The sequence below is a fragment of the Mus caroli genome, chromosome 6 (genome assembly GCF_900094665.2).
Source record: "Mus caroli chromosome 6, CAROLI_EIJ_v1.1, whole genome shotgun sequence".
NCBI classification, from domain to species: domain Eukaryota; kingdom Metazoa; phylum Chordata; class Mammalia; order Rodentia; family Muridae; genus Mus; species Mus caroli.
In genome coordinates this window covers 141979835-141999176 of record NC_034575.1, presented here as the reverse complement: position 1 = coordinate 141999176, position 19342 = coordinate 141979835, and the positions used below count along the sequence as shown (strand labels likewise).

Here is a 19342-nt window from a genome sequence, read left to right as displayed (position 1 = left end):
GGAAATATAAAGATTTCTTTTTATGGGCAGCTTTATAACAAGTGACGAAAAAAAAATCACCCAAGAAACGGGGCTCATATTTTTGATATAAAATTGTTTTCCACTGATATAATCTGTTGAAAGCCAGAAGCCATCCAAAGTGCTGATACCAATTTAAGAAGATCATCTTTTGCCTTAATTATACATCTGGGAAATGTTAGCTGAACATTTTGTGGAGAACACTGAATACCTTACTTACCAGTTGTCTAAAATACTGCTAATGATCGACACGGTGCCAGTGTTTTGATGGCTAGAGCCTAGGATGAGCATGAATACAAAGAGCACAGTTGGAAAAAAGCACACATTTTATACAAAACAGATTTCAACCATCTGCTTGGCGCTTGAGTATGTGACTATAGGCAGTATATGAAAGAGACCACTGTCCACGTTATGAATGGGATCACGTTTATTGGAACCTTAGAGAAGCCATAGGATTTCTGAAAGCGTGTAGAACCAATGATTCTCTTCAGCTAAATAATAAAAACAAGAGCCTCAGCCAAAATTTTGTTCTCTCCACAATCTCTTCTATGTCAGTTTTCTTCCTCTAGCAAAAACGGTTTTTGCTAATAATGCATGCCCCAGTGCTACAATCAGGGTATTAAAGACACCAGACAGCCCTCCGCATGTGACCCCAGGGAGGGGAGCCCCAGATGGCTATGAGATACAAGACTGTTTACTTTAGGAATAGGTGAGATCCCCAAATCTGTCACCCGAGTTCTGTGCTAAGCATCAAATCAGCCTGTAGGTCAAGGGCCCAGACACAATTCTGTGTTTTCCCCTTGCTTCTGAACTTTGAACATCCCATCAGAGGGATGCTGGGTCACCACAGCAGAGGGAAAAATCACAAGGGTAGGCAAAATGAGATCACGTGGTCCATTTCCTTTACCCCAGAGCAAGAACAGGGTCCCTGCAGTGCAGAGGCGACTGTCAGTTAACATGAATTAGATGGTTTAGATGTGTAGATGTCACAGCGATGACATGCCATTCCTGAGCACCTTGCAGACGAAAGTCTGTCTGGTGAAGAGTCCTCTCACCGGCTGTAGTTCCTTTAGCTGTTTTTTTTCATTTCTAAATATTAGGACAACTGAGCTTCTAGAATTGTGTTCTCTTACTGAATCATCTGGTTTACTTCTGTGGATCGAATAGTATCTATTGATAATTTTTCCAGCCCTCAATTGAGAAGTTATGTAGTGCTATATAAAGAAATATTCCCAGAACCCTAACTAATCAATGCTTTCAATATGGCATCCAGTACCCAGTGTCCCTGCTGAGTGCTTGAAACACAGCTAATGTAAGCGAGATGCACATTAGGTATGAAACACACACTGGATTCAAGAAATTTAGAAGAATCTGAAGGGTTTTTAATTGTTCTCCCTTTTATTTTTTATTCTGTATTGCCATGCCATTTGGAACTACAGGTTTAAAAGATACTACTAAAATTATTTTTATATACATTTACGTCATTGGTGTGACTACCAGAAAGTCCAAGATTCCATCCAGGGATCAAATTCTTGGCTTATTTTGTATTTCTGTTGGATAATGTTGTACACCTTCTGTGGGTGGAGGGAGGTGAAGACATTTCTATCAGCACCTCAAGCCTAGAAGCTCCCAGTTCAGCGGAGTAGCAAGGAGGCAGACAGATTTCAGGGTTTGCTATTTCTCTTCCTTCTTAGTTCTACAAGAAGGAGACATTGGGCACACATGTGTCATATGCCTCTTACCTGGTAGGTAGCTCTAGACCTGGACGAGATCCTGATGGCAGGGGACACGTTTAAGGACTAGATTGGCTGTTTTAGAGAACAGTTGGAGTGACTGTCTTTATTTTCCACGATGCCACCACCGTGAGTGGCTCTCCCCCTTCCTCTTGTGGTTTTAGGGAGTTCGTGGATGGAAGGAAAACCTTCAGCTTTTGTCTCCCAGCTGATGCTGCACACAACTTTCCGAATTGACCCGCAAGATGCCATCCAAGCTCCCGCTCTATGCATATGGAGACGCACTTATAAATATAGATGTAAAGATAGCACAAGCATTCGGCATGTACGCGTTATGTGCCAGACTCCCAGTCGCTTTGAATGCCTCCTTTATTCTGTGTTCACGACGCTCTCGTCGTTCATCCTCCCCTAACCTCACACAGGCAGGAGGGGGAGCACACAGAGCTAGTTCCTAATATTCTCTCTGGTTTTGCCATCTGAGTGTGGCTTATCAACCTTTCAGAACCTGCCCTGTGATTAATCTTACTGTATCTATTACTCTGTCTTATTTAACTTTCTTTGTGGCTTTGGGAGCCCAACCAAGGACCTCACTGGTCCAAAATAAGATGTGTTCTTGAACTATAGCCCTAGTGTTAAGGATTTCTTTCACACTGCCACCCTATTATTGATTAAGGAAATAAAATGCTTCTATAACTTTAGAATTTAATATGTGATTTGGAAGAAGACTATCTTTAGGTATTTTATGAATATATTTGCTTTAAATACTGATTGTGTTTAAACTAACATGTTAGAAACTCCATGCACTGATTGGGACATTAACTAAGTAACTAAGTAACTAAGTAACTAAGTAACTAAGTAACTAACTAAGTAACTAACTAAGTAACTAACTAACTAACTAACTAACTAACTAACTAACTAACTAACTGTTGCTTTAGTTTTGTTTTGAGGCAAGCTCTTTCTCTGTAGCCCTGACTAGCCTGGAACTCACTGTGTAGCCCAGGATCTTCTCAAATTTGCCGTGATTATTCTGCCTCTGTTTCTCCACCTATGGATTGCAAGCATTTGCAGCCACACTTGAACTGTAATGTTATGTTATAGACACCTTTCTTTTAAAAATAGCTGTATTTATATGATAAGCTGGAATGCCCAGTGGATTCCTGGGTCTATCCAAGGATGCTTGTTCAATGTCTTCTCTGCATTAAATCCACACATGGAAACCCCTTGCTGGTACTGTGAGACTATAAAATGTCTCTAATATCTCTCTCTCTCTCTCTCTCTCTCTCTCTCTCTCTCTCTCTCTCTCTCTCTCTCTCTGTGTCCTCTCCTTTTTTCCTCCTCTTTCTCCTCTTCCACATTCCATCCCCATCCTCCTTCTCTCCCTCGCTCTCTTTTTCTCAGTACCGTTAACACACATCATATACTGAAATCAAGTCTTTGCACAAGGACCCTATCTTGTTAGAAATGGTATCTGATCATTTTTTGTGAACTCAACAGCCAGGCAACTTCTTTATACTATCCTAAGTTGTAAGTATGTGAGCATTCATATCTCATGTGGTGGTATGAATATTTAAACATATTTTATGAATTGGCTGACCACAGCATATTTATTAAATGTGAGAGTAATCCTTGGGAGAAAGTTGTACCCATCATCGGCTGACTTGAAGATAGAGTAATGGTAGTTCTGAGTAGGAACTTCACTTGAGTTTGACAGTAAAATCATAGAATCGGTGACACCGTGGAGGCTTCATGGAAGCAGGAAAGCATTGGAGGATGGAATCTGCCTTCATGGTTTTCAACGAGTGAGTTTTTCAGTTTTAATGCTAGATCCATATACACTACTGTAGGCTTGAAGTAACCCATGTCTTGCTTCTTTATTTTATTCTTTGATCTTTAACCATTGTTCCAAAGATTTGGAGAGGCTGTAAGAAGCCCCTGGAAAGCACCGCCATTCATCAGGGAGGTAACCTTTCCCAGTTGAATAAACTCCGCATGGCATCAGTTCTTTATCTGTGAAGTCCATGCTGTAATAGTCTCTGTTTCATAGGATACTTTCACTTCTCAGAGAAGAAGTAAAACCTTGTATGGTAATTCTTGCCTTTAACCTTGGAACTTGGGAGGCAGAAGAAGGTGCAGCTCTGTAAGTTCAGGACCAGCATAGTCTACAGAGTAAGTTTTTGGCCAGCTAGGATGACATAGTTGAGACCCCATCAATATGTACCAAAAAAAAAAAAAAAAGGAAAAGAAATTATATGTACTTTAGCTTGTTGAGGAAATGTTCAATTAACTGATGCTAATAACTCAGAAAGGGTTCCTAGAATATTCTATGTGCAGGTAATGTTGGGTGCATACTAATAACAAAATACTAAATACTTTGTAAATTTCTCTGCTTTGAGTCAAACTAGAATCTGACCTGCTTCCTAAGAGAGCAGCAGCCTTCCCCACACACTTTAGGCTTGATTTTCATCCCCTAAAGTCTCTCACACACACACACACACACACACACACACACACACACACACGCACACTTATGTTTGAGACATAAATCTACATTATAAACTTTATTGTACATGTTTATCATGTTCATGTATAGATATGTTTAAGTGCATATGTTATATGCAATCTGTATAAAACAGTAAGCCTGTACATAGAGATATATGTGTACTCAGTTTACATGGGCAAATACATGTATAGATCGTATGTATGTATATCTGTGTGCATTGTCAATGTATACATGAAATACTTGTATGATATATAAAACTTAGTTCTTGGACATATGTCATATGTATGAATGCATATATTGATAATGTGTACAGTATCAATACATGATCTATATATGCATAATATTAAAAAATGTGACATATTTCATATATATGTGTGACTGCATATGTGTAGTATAAATTTAATGATTTTTTTTTAATATATAAAACTAAGACCTTGACTAAGAATACCTCTGAGTTCTCTGCAGTCATGATGAGTTATTTTGTAGCGAGAAACAGCTTGGGGTTTTATCAGGTCTGCACAGTTGCTCTAGAGAAGCCCTGGTTGTCGGGAGGATGGTTTATTTAATGGATACTTAATATGTGTTTAATAGAAGAGATGCAGAAAATTCGAGAGCCCTTATTCACATTGCCATTTTTAGTAGAGACCAAACAGGAGAAAGAGCACTGGGTGCTAATGAACTTAGTTGGAGACGGCACATCTATAAGTAGCTAAACTAATGTTTGCCAGGTATGTAGATTTCTTGGTGGAAGGATACAGGCAGAGATCTAAGAAAAGGCTAACTAGTCCTGTAAACTACCTCCTTTAAATAGCAGTTCTTGCATCCAGGCTGTTGCTAAGAGATGGGGAACAATTAGTTCTTGACTGAGTTGTATTCTTGCCTAGCTTCGAGGGCCCTCCCACCTCTGTCCTTAAAGTGACTTCAGGTTTCAGAGTGTATGCAGTCAAACCAAGACGAACCTCCATGTGAACAAGGCCCGGGAGCCAGAGAACACACTGTTGAGGGGACATGTGTGTTACAGCTGCTCGTGATGGTGGATGGGTAGGCTTTTGTGGTTCTGAGAAATACTTTGTCCTGCCGGAACCTCGTGTTACCCTCAGACATCTCTGACTTGGTTCAGTCACTTAAATGGACAGGTAGAGGGTCTTTGACGTTCTCCAGTGACTTCACTGAACCTGCTCTTGGTGTCCGCTCAGCAGCAGCCACATCTCAGCTGACTCCTCAGGAAGTATTTAGTGAGGAGTCAGACCAGTGTGTCTGCCGAAGCACAGGACTGGTCACCGTGAAGAGTGAGGAATGGTAGGGCGGCTGCTGGAGGGGACGACAAAGTCTCGGCTTACACTTACCAGATTCAGAGTCTCCTTTGTAAAATACCAGGGCTTTTCCAAATCAGAAAAAGCTTGCCCCAAAAGCTGATGGGGTGTTTGCTTGTTTGTTTGTTTTTGTGGTATAGGTGTTTTCAGAATGTTGTTTATGAAGATGGCTCCTTATTAATAATATTGGTTCATTATTGTGAGGGGACTCATCAGCCCGCCATGCTATTTTGTTTCCGTTTTAAAAATCAAAATGTGATCAATCTCCAATAAACTCTGAGTTAGTCAAATCCGGAAACAATCATTTGCTCTCTCTTTGTGTACATCAATTTGCATGTGTAGTCTGTGCCCATGGGAGAGCTCTATGCACACACATGTGGTCATACATATGGTGACTTACACCCTCCTTCATCAGTCTCCACCTATTTTTTGAGGCATGGTCTCTCACTGAATTTCCATCTCCTGGATCCCGAGCTAGCCCTCTGGAGCTCCAGGAATCATCGAGTCTCCACTTCCTCTGCGCTGGGATCCCAGAGGCACGGTGCCCCTGTGCTGGAATTTTACACGGGTGCTAGGGATTAGACTCAGTTCCTGTTCTCACATGGTATGCATTATGCAAGCCTTCAACACCTCTCATTAATTTTTTTTAATTAAAAATAAACCTAGGTGCTCAGGTATGGAGAGGGACTTACAGCAAACTAATTCCACTGGCAACCTTTATCTCTGTCTTTCAGATCTTTTCTTTAAGTCACTTAGAAGTTTAGTTAAGGGCTAATACTCTTAGTAAGCATGAGAGTCACCATACACACGTAACACTGCTACATCAGTGGTGTCAATACCCACACAGTACTGATGCAGAACATGCAGCCCACAGCCACCTTCTCTAATGGTCTCTGCAGTGCTTTAGATATTTTTGTACTTAAGGATTGATTCTGCCTTAGGCCCTTCTTTCTTCATCTCTGTGAAGTGAAAGTAGTCGCTCTTGGTTTGGTGTTTGGTGTTAACAGGGACACTCAGAGAACAGTGCAGGGATACAGCACACAGGTATCTGTCACTCATGATCACAGATTACAATTCTATGACTAGAGCGTGGTGGCAAGGAAGCTTTGACCAGCACAGAGCCTGTCTGTACTAGGCAATACTCAAGGGGGAAGTGGGTTTCCTGCATGTCAGAAGCACTCACAGCTTAAATGGAAAGTCACCTAACCATAGACACCAAATGTTTCTGCAGGTCATTTAAGAAACTGATTCTTAAGTCTGTGTTCAAGACAGCAGGTTTGAAGTCATACTTAAAGCATACATTGTTCAGTTTTCATACAAAATTACGCGTCAGCTATTCTAGGGAAAACAAACTCACCTCTATCCTTGATCACTGTTCTCGAGAGCTACAAATGTTCTCACAAGTTTTAAGTGCTGTTCATTCTGTGTCTGGAAATGTTTTATATTACAGGTGATTTTCTGCCTTGACTCTAACACCTTAAAATATATGTCAAAAGCTTCAGAGGTTGTTTACTTGGGAAGTGAGTGCTTGCCTGGCCTAGGGAAGGTCATGAATTTGAGTCCCTCCATGCATTGTAAGTGCACACATGCACACACACACACACACACACACACACACACACACACACACACCATACCTCAATGTGTATATGCATGTACTCATATGTATGTGTGCCCATGTTATGTGTGTACACATGTGTGGTGTGTATAGATAGACCTCTGTGTTATGTATATGCCAGGTAGGTTCACCCGAGTAAGTTGTTTCTATTTCTGCACCAGTTTACTTGTTTGTACCCATTTAGGATAAAACACATGATCCACAATGTTAGTTTGCAGATGACCAGCAAGAGTCACAGGCAAGGCCTTCAGTGTATCAAGCAGTGCACACTGCCTGTGGCTGGGGGCTCAGTCTATACTAAGTCTGGATCACAGTATCATGGGAGGACCGGAGATGGCCTGCCGGATCCTACACTGCACGCTTTCTTTTGTACCCCACTCCCTACCCCCAATAAATGGTCAGGGAGTTCTTGTGCTGCCTCCAATGAGTCTGTTCTCCAAGATTCAGAAAGTCGGTCCTGACATATTCATTTGTAGATTAGGAAAATTCTGTGAATGCAGCACCCATGACCTTCGCCCTGACAGATTTCTGCATCCAGGTACATTTTAAACTGTGCGGATGGATTCGAAAGGGAAGCGCCCACCCTGTAGCCCCGGACAGTTTAGGGAACAGAGTCAGCCTCGCCAACCGAACAATTGAGCTGGTTTCCGCTCATGGTGGCCAACTCCCTTCGTGACTCAGCAGCGTTTACCTCTGTTGCTGTTTGCTCTCCATGCCCTTCATCCCACCAAGGTCTGGGAGGGAAGCTCGAGGCTGGGGGCTTAGTGAGAGTTGAAAGAGGTGTTGTGTGGCCAGGGTAAGTAGAGAGGAGCAAAGCTGGTGAAGGCTGGTGTCCACAGCCTGTGGAGTCTCCCTCGGATGAAATGTGACCACTGAAGAGTGATTTGATTCAATTAAACCCTTAAGTTGTCATTATCCTGTTCATTGGTGGAGCACGATAAACCTCATTGCGAAGTACTAAATATAACGTTTTTTGTTGGTTCAATACAAGCTGTCATGTTATGTTAGGGCTCAAAAATAGTGGTTCTAAAGATAGATTTTCCAATGTATTAGATATCCTTAGGTAAAACCCAGCCTGCTCATAAAAGCTAAGACTGCCTCCTCATAAGCATAGACGCCACTCACTGTTACGTGTGCTGTTTAAGTGCATTCTGTTGCCTTAACACTAGCAGGGGGTTCTGCCATCTCTGTTTCCTCTCTTTCTTTTTTACAGTTTTGTTTTTTTCAAGCTGAAAGGTTAGTTTTCTTTTAGAATATTCCTTTTATAAGTTTACATATAGATCAATCCTGTGAAGTATGAACTTTGTGGGCTCCTGAATTTAATTACCTATCCAGTATTGCCTGGCCAGTCCTATAGAATTCTTTATAAGGCCAATGCTTCTGGCCAGAGGGTCAGTGGGGCAGCATAGCTCCTGCTGAGTATCTGATGCCTCTGTTCTTTTCACACCATCCAATACTGAACTCTGTATTTTACTCTGTCACAGAATTGAGCTTTTATAGAATATTGTTGATTGGACAGATGTGACTTGGGGGGAGGGGCAACCTTATTTGTGGAGGAGGGACCATTGGCATTAAAAGATTCTCCATAGCAAATCCTTCAGATTTCAGGCTAATTAACCATTAAGATGTTCAGTGTTTTAATTTTGTTCATGCTTTAAAAATCGCAAAGGCTAATTTATTATAGTTTTTTAATTTGGTTGCTATTATTTTAGTAATTAAATTTATTTACCATAAATTAATAGCAGACAATTGTTTCCAGGGTGAAAGTTTTAAGATAGAAATGGATAAATTAATTTTAAGACTCATATGTTAGGCTTATTTCCCTCTCATTCATTCTTTCTTTCTTCCTTTCTTTCTTTTTTTTCTTTCTGTTTCTTATTTTTGTCTGCTTTTTCCTGATGAATTCCAGGCTGGCCTTGAACTTGGGATATCTTGCTTTACCTCTGGGACAGTGGATTATTGACATGTGTCCCCTGCCAGGCTTACTTTAAGTTTCTAAGTAGGGATCCCAGTTTGAGCCACTAGTTCTTGCCTGCTGCTTTTAGTAGGTATAGGACCTGGGATTCTTAAAGATCATTGCCAGATGTATAAATATAATTAAATAAAATATATAGTAAAAGCCAGAAGGATACAAATAGCAAGCCCTACTCTTTTCAATGTACAATAAACACTATTTTCCTTTTAAGAATAGATAACTATTTTGTACATATAATAAACGATGAGGAATTAAAAACTTGTAGTATTTTATAATATATATGCTTTTCTGTGCTGTTTCAACAGAGAGGGATATAAATGTATAAAATCATCAGATACTTTGGTACCAAGTAGAGAAGGATGTCAAAGGAAAGAGTTCCTCTTGCCTTTCTCACCTCCATCTTCAGGGCTTGAGAGTTAGGGGTCTACTTAACTTAAAATGTTGCTTGTCTGTTTCTACAAAACTCTTGGCCACACATGAATGAGCTCCATCAATGCTGAGATGAAGAATTCCCGGATTCCTGCCTCAGTGGAGGCCTCTGATCATAATTGTTGGATGTGATAACTGGATTGTTCTGGCTGCTCGAAAGCCCTACAAGCCCAGACCTTTTCCTGGATCAAGGTCCCGCTAGACTCCTTGACTTCTTGTCTCATATTTCCATGGGCTGGCCTAGTTCCTAAGAGTTTTTATTGCCCAGTATCCTCCCAGTGTCCATCCTCATTGGCCTTGTGAATCCTGGTTGGGTCCAACCTGACTGGGCGATGCTGAAATCTGTCCGCTGTAGAACTCCTCAGAGCCCCATGTTAGTTAGTTGGGTGTACGCTCATGGCCATCTCATAGGTGGACATCATGTCAACCCCTCAACCTGTAATGAGTGTTTGGAAATAATGGTGCTTCAAAGTGAGCATTCTGGCTATCTCTATGAGGCACTCTGCAATCTGTGATGCCTAGCATCAGTATCCTCCCTCCCCCCAAAAGATACTGAGCCAAGACTAAGCCATAGCCTTTAAAGCACAGGCCAGAGAAGACTATGGATGCTTCCTGGAGACAATGCTACAGTAAGTGGTAGTGCTCAGGGTGTTTTCTGAAGACAGAGCCCCGAGGCAGGAGAGATAGCTTTACAGTTCAAGGTGGATCCTGTCTTTCTCCTTTGGAATAAAATCTAGATGAATAATTTATCCCTGAATTATGGTGGAGAGGGATTGTCTTATTATTACACAGCCCATGAGTCACTACTGTTTGCCCCAACCATCATCTTAATAAGGTGACAGAAATAACATTAATTATGGAAAATATTGTGTCATGGTCTTGGGTTGTGTAGTCACACACACGCACATGGACATACGAACTTAGAATCCCAAATGGGAGAGAGAAAGGGGAAGGGTGGGTGGAAGGGAGAGAGTGGGTGTTTCTTTTACAGATCCAGTGAAGAAGGAAAGAGAGGAGGGAGCATGTCCACAGGAATGTGCTCTGAGCTTTTCCTCAGCGCAACAGACTTCCAAATTAAGCATGGTACTTCTTTAGTCCCAAGCAGGACTAGAACTTCCCTCCATGAGTTTGGGCAGTTTATGCTCAGCAAGGACAAACTAGTTGCTATGATTTCAAGGGCAATAAAAAGAAGGTTGTCAATCTATAAGCACATTTGAAGAGTGTGTGTGAGTTCATGTTTGTGAGTATGAATATGGTCATGACACACACATGCAAGTTAGAGGTTAACAAGGGGTGTATGTCTTTATCTTTCAGCTTGTTTGAGATGGGATCACCTGTTATTTGTTAGTATGTATACAAGGTTAGCTGGTTCACAAACTACGGGATATTCTCCTGACTTTATCTCCCATCTCAACATAAGCGTTCTGGTATTATAGATGTGCGTTTTATCCCTGGATTTTATATGGATTCTGAAGATTTAAACTTAGTTCCCCGTGCTTGCACGGCAAGGACTTCAGCCATTGTGCCATTGCCCCAGTCCTTAAAAAAAAGTTATAAACTTCAAACATATAATCTAGACTTAATATTTTGGGGCAAAACCAAGCAAGTGCTATCTACTCTAGAAAATGAAGTTATGGAGTTAATTATTCCAATTTAGCCTCAGTGTGTGTACTAGCTAGGGTCTTTGTTTCTCTTTCACCTTTCCCACAGAAGGTGACATGCAGAGACTGTGGAGATGGACAGCCAGTGCTCTGGAATGGACTTCTTGGGGTCCCCGTCCTCCGGTGTTGCTAAGATGTGTGCATTGTATGTATCTCTGTCTCCAGGCAGACAGAACTCAGTGGCCCCATCACCCATACACTGCATTGCAACTTCCAAAACATTTCTGGGATCTTCCACGATGCTTTGGTGGGTCAGAAATGTATGTGCCGGTCTTTACACACGCAGGTTGATGCTGTGGGGAAGTGTGGGAGGGAACTTTGGTCCTCTGCTTGCTGTGACTCACACTGAGAGTCAGGTGTCCTTCTGCAAGCAATGATTAAAAGTAGGTTAAAAGCCACGAGTTGATAGGGTGTCGTGTCTGCTCCATTGACTATCAGACTAACAAGTAGGGATCTTTCTTTTTCTGTTCTTCCAGGCTTGTGTGTTAGAAGTTCAATGAGGAAAAAAAAAACAGAGTGGCTTGGGGGGGGGGGTCGCTTAGTGGTAGGGAACTTACCTAGCAGGTAAAAGGCCCAGCACCTTAAAGAAGAACACAAACTTTCTCAGGGTAGTTTCCAGTAATTATTTATTTGACGAGGGAAGCCATTTTGCATTGTAAGCCATTGACTAGAAAATTGAAATAGCAATATAAAGAGTCCAGAGGTGATGCCTGAGGAATCCTACTCTATATTACCACATCTGATAGAAGAGGTAATAGAAGCTCATCCTAACATCAGGTCATACTTGTGTGGGGGCGAGTCCCCTTGAAGCCTGTCACTCTCCTTACTGAGTCTGTCTCCACAGAGTGTGCAGGGCGGCACTCGATTGCCAGGTCAGGGCTGGGGTGCTTGTTGCTCAGGCCACACATCCTAACTGACAGGTGCCGCGTGAGGCTCCGTTCTAATCAATTCTCATTTTCACCGTTAGTTTTTTTTTTTCTTGTTTTCCTGGGGATTCAATGAAAGAGCCGAGCACAGAAAACAGTGTGAGAATAACACACCCAAGTGTAGCTTCTGTCACTGTGTTTCCAAGATCACTCTATTTAAAAGAATGCTATAGAGCCACTGGGCATGATGGCTCACTATTGTGTCCTCAGTGACAGATAGATTTCTCAAGCCTGGTCTACATAGTAAATCTCAGGACAGCCAGGCATACACTGTGAGACCCTCTCTTAAAAAAAGGGAAAAAAAATCAATGGATAACTTTTGCATACATTGCGTAGGGTGACATCATTTGTCACATAGGAAGCAGCACAGCATGGTGATATGGTTGAAACCTTGCAGAGAGATGTAGAAACATCACTGTAGCAATAGAGAGCCACCCACCAATTACTTGCATCTACCCTCCATCTTCAAATTCATCCTGGCTTTGGAATTTCCCATTTCCATATCAGCACATAAGCGATAACGCTTCTAAGTTTCGCTTGCTGTTTAAGAGCAGAGCAGTGTCAGTTACGATGTGCACGGTCGAGGCAGGAACCACTTTCCTGTAATCTCTGTTTCAGACAGCTTAAGAATGGCATAAACGTGTAGCCTACTCTTCAGTAAAAATTAATGCTGTTCATTACAGTGATTCACACATAATCCTCATAGTATTATCAAGATGTTGTCTGCCTCTCTTCATATTTGAAATGTCCTGAGTCCTCATGGTGACACCGGAGCAGAGCCTTGGGCTGATGTGTGAGGTTGTCATGGTTGGTTTCTGGCTACAGTATGATGTTACACTGATATGGTAATTAGAAAATCTCAAGGCCATGGTAACATTGCCATATTGGCATGATACTCAGAAACTAGATCAGGACTTGGATTTCAATGAGAGAAGAATAAAAGAGGTTCAAGGTGAAAACTATGTGGATTTAAACACACATGTTTAACCTGGCTTTGCTTTAAGTTCAAAATGTTGCTCCTGTTGGTTACTCCAAGGTCCGCAGCAATTACATACAGAGTGTATGTGTATACACATGTATATGCATGTACATACAGATGCATACAGAGATACAGGTAACTAAAATCAGTCATCAATCAATCAATCAATCAATCAATCAATAATCCTTTCTGCTGTGCTTATTTTATGAATTCTGTGAACTAAAATTTTCTTTGTGTTTATATTTTCATAAATATTTATTCACTCTGTGTCAGTATAACATGTGTCAAAAGAGAGCTTATGGTTTAGTCTATAACAGGATTGCCAAGTATGGAGGTTCAATTCCTAGAACTCACAGGAAAAGCCAGGCATGGCGGGGCTCCCTTGTACCCCCAGCGCTGGGGAGGCAGAGATAGGATGGTCCCTGTGTTTGCTGGGCCAACCAAGCTAGCCTAACCAAACAAGCTCCCTGTCAGCAGCACACCTTGTCTCACAGTGGATGTGGACAGCACCGAGTAACAAAGAGCATGAGAGGAAAGGTACCTGAGATCTGCCTCTTCTCATTGCACAATACACACACACACACACACACACACACACACACACACTCACACACACACATGCACACACACATGCACACACACATTCACACATACACACATTTACACACACACTCACACATATGAACACACACATACACACATATGCACACACACATACACACACTCACACACATACACACATGCACATAAATACACACATGCATACATACACATACACACACTCAAACACACTCACACTCATACATACACACATACATACACCATGCACAAACACACTCACACATACACACATTTACACACACACTCACACATATGCACACACACACTCACACATACACACATGCACATAGACACACACACACACACACACCTATACACACATGCACACACACATACACTCACACACACTCACACACATACATACACACATGCACACACACTCTCACATACTCACATATATATGTATACACACTCATACATACACACACATATACACACATGCACACACACTCACACACACATACTCACACATACGCATACCAATGTATACACTCACATGCACACACACACTCACACACATGCACAGCAATAAAAGTGATTATTTAAAAGGAAACGTGGACATGCCTAATGTTTTATTTCAGTACAATTTGATAGCATTTTGTTTGCCAATTCAAAACTTCAAGACTAACTCTGTCAACATCTATGGACAAGGAGAATCCTCATCCTGAACCTATCATGGCAAAAGCAGAATGGCGGAAGTAAATGAGGCAGACTATGTTATCCTGACACCCATAATAGATACCCACAGACTGTCACAGTGACTCAGGAGGAAAAGACTCTAGGTTGAGACCTAGAGGACCAAAGGGCTGTAGAGCACTTGGCAAAGAGAGGTAAGGACATTCAAAAGAACAATGCTGCATAGTAAGAACAGGTCGGGATGGGGTAAGAGGCTCACCAGATTAAGGTAGGCCTAAAAGACTGTACTACAGCTAGGCAGGTTGCATGGCTGGAAAGAGGATTGGGTTGGGGACTGAATGTTTGAACTTTGAGTAGATTGGACAGCACCTATGTAGGCTTGCTGTGTGTGGAGGACGAGCCTTGGAACTCAGAGCACAGAGTGGGTCACAGGCTCTAGGCTTATGCATCTTTTGGTGTGGTACCCCTCAGTGACTTCAGCCAGTCGTGGAGTGAATGCCCCCCTTCGGCTGTAGTGATGGATACATCTTGGAGTTCAATGGTACACATTTAGTTAGAACTCAGCTTCTGCTTCTGGGACAACATGTGTCTGGGTATTCTTGTCTGTCAGTCCCTCCTGAACTCCAGTCTACAGCTGCTGTACATTTATGTGTTTATAATCTGTATTTGTGTATGCTAGTACACCAATGTATCAGTAGACGTCTCATTGTCTTTTGAAGCACTTCCCTTGATAGAATGGGAAGCGTGGTGTATTCCCTTCGTAACTTCTACACAACCTCCCTTTCTCCTCAGAAACATGCATTTGAGGAGAGTTTCTGCTTACTAGTGAGCTCATGGATGCCTAAGTAAGGAGTCCTCTGTCTTCATTTCCACATGCCACACACAATATCACAATGCCAGACTGACTTATCCAGTGTATCAGGTGCTTGCTGTGGATCTGATGGAAGCTGAACATCATTAGTGGACAAAGTATGTGACCAGTGTCACCTGTAGAATCATTGTCTCGTCTGCCTTCCATGACCACTACGCATGCAAAGCAAACAGAGAAAACCAGAGAGCGAGCGAGCGAGAGAGAGAGAGAGAGAGAGAGAGAGAGAGAGAGATTTGTGTCAATGACCATGAGTACAGAAATTCTGTTCCAATCTTTGTATCTTTACAAATAGAGAGGTTTGTTGTTGTAGTTTTTATACCAAATCTAAGGTTTATTTCGTGAGGTGACAATTTTACATTTAAAGAGGGATGGGTGTTTGTACATTTAAAAATCATCTCAGTAATATTTTTGCACGCTGAACGATAGATTGGTCATCAATGGCAGAATGCATTAGATATTTCATTCTTTGCTGTTATTTTCTTTCCTTTCTCTTCCTTTTCTTTTTTAATCAAGGCTGAACAGGAAGCTGTACTGGCAGCCACCACATTGGGTGGAAGTCAGGAGGAGGTATGCTAGGGGCCAGAACAAAGGTCCCTTTGGTCTTTTATTTTAAAGAGCCACACACTCACTAGCTTCCTGTCTGACAGTACAGGGGAGCCGGGAGAAATTTGTTCAGGGTTTTCAGTAGTCCATCTCTTAGTGGTAAAGGCTGCAATCAGTCGCTTTTTATTCTTCAAAACAATTCTTATAGGCTTGAGAGTTAGGGGTTGCTGTTTTGGATAGAGTGAGGGAGTTTTACTTTGGAAAAAAAAAATAAATTAGTAATGGAGTTGAGGGAAGGAAAAGACAGAACAGCTTTCCTCGCTTCCGGTTTGGATCTTGCTGGTGGCTCTGCCGCTTTGCCTGCAGCAATGGGAATTGCCAGAACTCCGGGAAAAACAAAGCTAAAATGGCAACATCTCCCAGGAAAATCTGTAAGATTGTAGCAAGGCTGGGCGGCAGGGGGGTGGGAGTTGGAGAGCAGATGCCTTCGGTCTGAGTTGCAGTCCTTACAGTCTGTTTGCTTTCTTGCTTTGAAATATTTTTTGTTTCTACCTCCTTGGTTTACAGAGAGCCGAGGCGGCTCGTTTTTGTTGTTGTTTTGAAATGTAAGTTTGCCAACAAGTGAAACAGAAAATAACTGCTGTGACAGACATGTCCCCTAAGACCTTTGCTTCTAAAGGAAACGCCTCTGTTTCTTGTCTAAAAACAGAGGACCCAACACTAGAATACTAATTTTTTTTCAGTCTGTGGCATGATATGAAAATGTAAAATTTTGTCTTTGGACTACTATATTTTTAAGGTCATATCAACTTTGAGGTCTCAGGGAAATAGTTTTTCTGCTTCCATAATTTGCCTTTTTTTTTTTTAATTCCTAGGGCAGGCATTGTGCAAGGGTTGAACAGCTGCTTTGAATTCTACTTATGAACGGAAATTTGAGGTTTCTAAGATGCCCTTATTTAATCATGGTCAGCCCCCCTCTGATTGACGCACTGCTCCTGGTGATTGTGTTATACGTTTTTATTAGGCTTCTCTGGCAGGCCAGAACCTATTTTAACTTAAGTTTGCTTTGAAAGAATGTAGTAAGTAGGAGGATTGGGTATCGGGACTGTTTCTGACTACATAAATGAAATCACTGTTGGAGATAATTGGGATTGCAACATAGTAACTATTTCGTACATCACACACCCAGTCCACTCAAGAATAGGACTGTTGGCCCCATATCTGCTCCTAGCCTTGATCAGCATCTATTATGGACAGTGCCCCTCTTGAAGATGACACGTTCACTCTGAATTTTGACAAGTTCATATTTGATAACCTTCAAATGCCCTGACCTTAGAGGGCCTGAAATATGGGAGAGTACTTGCTTAGCTTAGCCCTGTGTTCCATCTTCCTCAAAAAAAAAAAATAATAATAAAGTTCCTGTATGCAGACCGGCTGCCCAGCACTCAGGACTAGAAACACGAGGGTCTAAATTTCAAAGCCATCCTCGGCTACATAGTGATGTGAGGTCAGCCTGGGATATATGAGGGCCAGCCTCAAAAAACAACAACAAAAAAAATCACATTAAATGATACATTTACTATGGAAGATTTGGCAGTAGGTATCATTTTTTCTGGACTGTTTTCTAGCTTATTTGTTCTCCAGGACTTAGTTTGGAACAGGCATATTTCATGGAAGACTGCTCCACAGCTGACCAGTATTGTTTCTGCTCTCCACCCTCTGTTCTTCCTGAGATATGTAGAAATAGCCATAGGAGATGGTGTTTCTCATGCAGCCTGCCTGGCCAGTGCTCAGTATAGACCTGGGTCAGAAGGGAGGGCGACAAAACTAGGGGAGGAACACCATCATTCATGTGGAGAAATGAGTCTGAAGAACCAGCCAGTTATTTCTATAAAGAATCGTGTTTAGGTACCAGAACAGTATAAATTCCACAAGACATGATTAAGCTTGTTGCTAGAATAAAGTACACTGAAGGACGTTTCTGAGACACAAACTTCTGAAAATTAGGAAGTTGTATTGCAGCTAAACTAAAACTAAATGGAAAATCATTAAAAAAATTTATTTCTACTGATGTCTTTGTATTGGTAATTTTCTATTTATTATCTTAATGTTATGTATGTTTGTGTATAATTGTATGTGTGGCATGTATATATGAATCTATCTACCTATCTATCTCTCTATATCCAGGATTTTATGAACGTGAAATCGGGATTCTACCAATGAGCTGAGCTAACAGACAAATGGATAGATTAAATATTTGACTCAGCAAAGAGGCTCAAACTACTTCAGATAAACAAACATGCCTTAGCGAGCTTCTGTTCGTGGAAAAGACCAGTGTAGTTGGTGCTGACACCTGACACCTGCTCCTGCCACCCCAGAGTCTACTAATCGTGTCCATATGAATTTCTGGGATCATCTTGGCCCGAATCTCAGCAGCCTGACCATTTTAGAGCCCAGCTTACGTTTTCTGGCTGTCTTACTCATTCCTGAGTAGTGCAAGTGTCTGATCCAGATTTGCTATTCTTATTTTATTTATTTTTTCTCCAGGTTTGTTTTCTGTAAAATATAGCTTCTGCCCTCCAGGCAGGGTGTGAAGATTGCAGTAGGGTGGCAAAAAGCGTGGCACCCGACCCTTTAGTCACTGGGTCTAGGGCTCTAGGGAAGTCCTCCACATCTGCCCTTGGTTTCCCCAGCTGTGAAACATGGGTAAAGTGCTTGTTTGTTGGATTGTCATGAGGACCAGACCCACGAGTCGGATATGACAGAGATGAGGGGGCATCTTACCATGTTATATGTTAGATTCTGTGTAAAACATAGCTATATAATTTTTTCTACCACATTTAAATAAGGAATTATAGCTAAGGACCACAGATGTTGCCAGCTGCTGGAATAGTGTTGGTATCAGACATGCTATGATGGGAATAATTGTCAGGGTGTCTGTGGGTGTTTATGGCTTTTGGTTATGCTAACTGTCAAAATTAGGGAACTGTTCATAAATAACCCACAGATTGAATTTTCCTAATATTTGGATGAGTTGGCTACCTTGAACCAGGGGCCAGCCCTGAAAGTCATGAAGTCATGTGAGGTCACTGACGCATGTTCATCCATCAGGGGACATTCTCGGGTATCCTGTCACCTCTGCTCACACCATGTACATACTACCACGGCTCCTGCCTGTGGTCATGGATATCACCTAGATATGTAGGAACTTACAGACTGGTTTTCTGTGGCTTTCTACAAAGTCCCCCTGATTTGTTGAATGTTCTAATAAAATTCCCCATTTTAGAGAAAATGTGTTTTATATATATATATACATCTCTAAGATTTTTTTTTAGAAACCCAGTCAAATTTAGCAGAAATTCAGAATAATTTAATTTCTTATGCCAGTTATTGCCTGCAAGGAGTTGGCTGGGTCACAATATCTCTTCCTTCCTTCCTTCCTTCCTCCCTTCCTTCCTTCCTTCCTTCCTTCCTTCCTTCCTTCCTTCCTCCCTCCCTCCCTCCCTCCCTCCCTCCCTC

The 19342-nt window shown here is 41.7% G+C and overlaps 1 protein-coding gene across 12 annotated transcripts in view; it reads left to right on the top strand.

The window, feature by feature from the left end:
* Positions 1–19342, top strand: part of Sox5 (SRY-box 5) — a 938356-nt gene that overhangs the window by 576570 nt on the left and 342444 nt on the right. The window contains exon 1 of one of the 12 annotated variants that reach the window (XM_029478840.1): positions 7746–11392. The exons of the other annotated variants lie outside the window; for them this stretch is intronic. Coding sequence (XP_029334700.1) covers positions 11322–11392 — 71 coding nt within the window. The 5' untranslated portion in view covers positions 7746–11321. Of the gene's footprint in view, positions 1–7745; positions 11393–19342 lie in introns of those variants that run through there. 12 annotated transcript variants of the gene reach the window in all.